The 4390-nt window shown below is 37.2% G+C and overlaps 1 protein-coding gene across 1 annotated transcript; it reads right to left on the bottom strand.

The window, feature by feature from the left end:
- Nucleotides 913-4222, bottom strand: LOC109228030 (beta-fructofuranosidase, insoluble isoenzyme CWINV3-like). The gene is made up of 4 exons (XM_019393213.1): nucleotides 4189-4222; nucleotides 2947-3232; nucleotides 1389-1479; nucleotides 913-1273 (listed from the first exon to the last, which is right to left on the bottom strand). Exons 1-4 carry the CDS (start codon nucleotides 4220-4222, stop codon nucleotides 1076-1078), a joined length of 609 nt encoding a protein of 202 aa, XP_019248758.1. The 3' UTR covers nucleotides 913-1075.

Here is a 4390-nt window from a genome sequence, read left to right as displayed (position 1 = left end):
CAAACAGTAGTAATGCACTACGCCACATTTATGCCAAAACTTTTTAGTTATAATAATCTCCTGTCAATTTTCAAAGTTGAATGATAACAGGACCCTATACTTTGCAGTATATTTTAACAATTTACAGAAAGAACATTACCACTGAAATCACCCAAGAATTATATCACACAGACAACTAAAGAAGGAAGAAGTATTCTGTGGGATGTGTGCTTCCCCAGATCTCATTTCTTTGGGATGGAAAATGCTGCGTTTTCCCACAATACAAGATGCACGTTTCCCACGGCAAAATATTTCCGTTTCTTTGGGACTAAGCACACATGATGTAAAACGCAGTATTATACTGTGTTTTATTTTAACGGCTAAAATTCCGTTAAAGTAAAATGCAGTATAATACCGCGTTTTAGGTAGAAAAGTAACTTTTTTTTTTCAAAACTGTAGAAACGTGTTTTGAGTCCAAAAACTTGCCATTTAGGTGTCGGACTCACCTCAATCATTTTTAACATCATCTAATCATTGGCAAAGAATATACTATCCTACTTTTCTCGCTTATTGTTCATCAGAGCTGTCCTTTTACTTTATTATTCTTGGTCCATCTCGAGGTCACTGAGTTCGAGGTCAATTGCTTAAGTAACACTGCTTTGATTCATCCATCTCTTTCATCTACACTCTATATTTCTTGATTATTAATTGGCATTGAATTATATCACATATCTTTAAAACCATAAATCAAATTTAATTGTTACTCGTATTTTCGAGGTAAACAATCTTAATTTGCGTTTACATGATATCCAATAATCTCTAATTCAAGCAGTTGGCCAGTAAAATAGCATCACTTTTATTTAGATCTTCTTTGTTCAAACGACTAGTAGTAACCTTGGTACTCTGATTTCTACTTTATTACTCTAATACAGATATTATATATGCAGATAAAAGTTTATTATTTATGAGATACAAATTTTATTATAATTGACACAAATTAACACGTACAACGCATCTGTTCAGCGACCAGGTTCATGAGATATAAGAAAACTCATGCAAAATTTATATATACCTATTCTCAAAAGCTGACTTAATCTTAAAATAAAATGGCGATTTCGTTGATCTGAGCTTGGTTTAGACTCCAAGCACTCAAACTGGAGATTTCAACATCTTTGGATCCATTGTTGAAAACAAATATATGGGCATTATCGTTGATGGCCAAAGTAGGATAAGCTCTGGTTGTAATGCAAGCTTTTCCCCCTCCACCAAAGCTTTCTACTATGGAATGATCAATCTGTTAAATAAAAAAAAAGCATATAATTAGTCTAGCTATTTCGAGCTTTGAATATGTTACATGTGTTTTGCATTATTAAAAATTTAGGAGATTTGTATTTTGATAGTAAACTTACCAAAGTCCTCAATGACAAGTTTTCCGTAACAGGATCAACATCCAAAAAGGCTCCATATTTGCTTGTGTCGTACTCAAGACCCTCAGCCGACCTGCATTTGATAAATTCATAATGAAAGTCAGGTGGGCGACTATGTAAGTTAAATGTAGACAAACACTTCCAAACTTGTCATATTCCATCAAGTAGTATTGACTAGTGAAACTAGGAAAGTTTATTTGGAAGCTAAATTTTCAAAAGCATGTTAATAAACTGTATTTGTAAACTATTTCTGAAAAAGATAGAATAATATATAAATAGAAAATGTAAACCAAACAAAAGTTAATCCGAGCTCACTGAATTCACAGTATTTCCTTAAGGAATTTAATCCCCTCCTAGTACTCAAGGTTATGGATTATTTTCTCCCAGGATAGAACGAATTACACACTGGTGTAGTGGTACTTCAAACCCCAGTGTTTCAGCGAACACAAAGTTCGATAGCAAATCACACTTACTGTTGCTTTCTTTGAAGTTAAAAGTATGCAGAAGAAAGGAGGAGAACTCAGAAAATCGTATGGAAAATCTGAGAGAATGGACTTGTATTTAACCAATGTTGGGCTGAAAACTGAAGAGGTGCAACTCTTCAGAATGGTTCTTTATGCAAAACGGTCATAGCATAAATGCCATAACATAAATGGCTAATTTATGCAATTTTCAGTTACACAACCGAAAAATTGAAAACGGATAACGGAAAAACATTTAATATTCCGTTGGATTTAATATTAATATTAATATTAATATTCTGTTATTAAAACGGATACTTAATATCATTTCTGTTAATATTTACTATTAACAAATAAATTTGGTCCAAAAATTAATCTATCAATCATTTGACCGAATCCGAAGCCGAGCGAGCGACGACGGCGCGAGGCTTGCCTTCTTCTCTACTCTTTAAGAGCTAGAAGAAGAGCAATTGCTTATATACCCATCAAAAACCTCTTCCTCTTCCAATATGGGACAAGAACTTAAAATTTTTATTTTCCATCATTTCCCATTCACCCTCTTTTAAGCCATATTAATGCTTAAAAACCCAACAAAGCGTTTATACGTTGCAAATAGGGGTGGCAAACGGGCCGGGTTAGATATGAGCGGGTCAAAACAGATAAATTATCCGACCCAACCCAAATATGATACGGATTGAAAACTGGCGGATCATGTGAATATCCATATTATCCATGACTTCTTGAATATAATCATTTTTGGGAGAATTTCTAGTCTCTCAAACTTGAGGAACCCCCAATTTGAGTCTTTACAATGTAAAAGTTAAACTCATTAGTTATCCATTGGTTATCCATTTTCTAAGTGGATAATATGGTTCTTATCCATATTTGACCCGTTTTTAAAAAGTTCATTATCCAACCCATTTTTATAGTGAGTAATACGAGTGGATAACTATTTTTTTTTTAATCTATTTTGCCACCACCAGCTGCAAATAAGCCTAAAGACTAGTGATTTTTGCATGCAGCAGATTATGTACCCTATCCTAAAAGGGAGAAAATTAAAGGAGGAGTTGAGGAGATACCTTCTCTGATCACAGCCCATTAGCACAACAAACTTGTCATTCTTTTTGAAAATTCTAAAGAACACTGCAGTATATTCTTCAATGTTATTTGAGGCCAATACTAGCAATCCAAAAGGTCCTACACCAGTACTGTTTGCTGATGAAGCTTTTTGGCGGCATAGCTCTTGTGAATTACTCCAACTTGAGTCCAGCACCTCTGCTTGCTCAAGCGTTGCGATTGGGATTGAGAAGGAGATTTCTACATCCGCCTGAAACAATAATAAGTCGATGAATAGAACTTGTTTGACTCAAAAGATGTTAAACCTTTTTTTAAGCAAATCAATCAAAGAGGTGAATGGGTAAATTGTAGTTGAAGATAATAATCCCCAGGATCGTTTCAATAATCGGAACAATAATAGCAATAAAGGAAAGAGATAGAGAGAGAGAAGGAGAGAGTGATATCGAGATCAAAATTAGGGAGAGAATCAGTTTTTCTATTACAAGTTGTCTGCCTATTACAAGGTTCGGATCCCCTTTATATAATGGGGGGATTCGAGCTCAGTCCTAACATTGCCTTCCTAAACTCGGGTGCACATTTATGTGACCCAAATCCAAATCTCAACGAAGTCGAAATGTGTCGACAACCACGGGTGCATTTATGTGACGTGGTTCGAGACACGTTTTCACGACGTTGCAATTCTCGTTAAAATAATAATGAAAGCGGTTTACAGTTAAAAAGCACATAAGCTAAAACATGTTTTGAAATCAGATAAATCCAAATATAACAGTTGAGCGACCGTGCTATAACCACGGTACCCGGGAATGCCTAACACCTTCTCCCGGGTTAACAGAATTCCTTACTCAGATTTCTGGTTCGCGGACTGTTAACAGAGTCATAATTTCCTCGGTTCGGGATTCAACCGGTGACTTGGGACACCATTAATCTCCCAAGTGGCGACTCTGAATTTTAATAATAAATCCCGTTCCGATTGTCCTTTAAGTGGAAAAACTCCTTTATACCCTTACGGGTGTAGCGAAAAAGGAGGTGTGACACATGCAACACTATGGCCCTCAAGTTTCTACAGGTAAACTTCCGATTTTGCTTTGTTGGTTAGAAGACCTTGCCTAACCGCGATTTTGTGGTAATAGGTCGAGGAGCTTCTAGGAAGAAGGTGACAGCCCCTGCTTTCGTGCGCCCTATTACCACCGCGGACGCTCAAGATATTCTATGCGAGTCTGTTCGCGAGGGTCATTCTCTTATACCCTGTCCGGGAGCTACGTCCGCGGCTGTGGCCATAGAGGAGCCGACTTTGTTGACACCGGCTCCACAACCCGCCGACGAATCTCCTCATGGTGAGGAGCCGCCGGAAAGGAAAAGGAGAAGACTAGAGCTGGGGAAGGGGGTGGCTGTTGAAGCTGATGACAGTGGAACATCTCGGGTGGCCTCGGCGCCCGTGTTTATGGC

Source organism: Nicotiana attenuata, chromosome 6 (assembly GCF_001879085.1).
Source record: "Nicotiana attenuata strain UT chromosome 6, NIATTr2, whole genome shotgun sequence".
In the NCBI taxonomy this organism is placed as follows: domain Eukaryota; kingdom Viridiplantae; phylum Streptophyta; class Magnoliopsida; order Solanales; family Solanaceae; genus Nicotiana; species Nicotiana attenuata.
This window is presented reverse-complemented; position numbering and strand designations above follow the sequence as displayed.

Bases quoted from the DNA above. Each gene is read 5' to 3' on its own strand.
- LOC109228030 (XM_019393213.1), bottom strand. From the start codon at position 4,222: ATGGCCACAGCCGCGGACGTAGCTCCCGGACAGG. The intron at 3,233-4,188 runs GTATAAGAGAAT...ACATCTTTTGAG, and splicing joins GGACGTAGCTCCCGGACAGG to TCAAACAAGTTCTATTCATC. The intron at 1,480-2,946 runs GTATCTCCTCAA...TATCAAATGCAG, and splicing joins ATGGGCTGTGATCAGAGAAG to GTCGGCTGAGGGTCTTGAGT.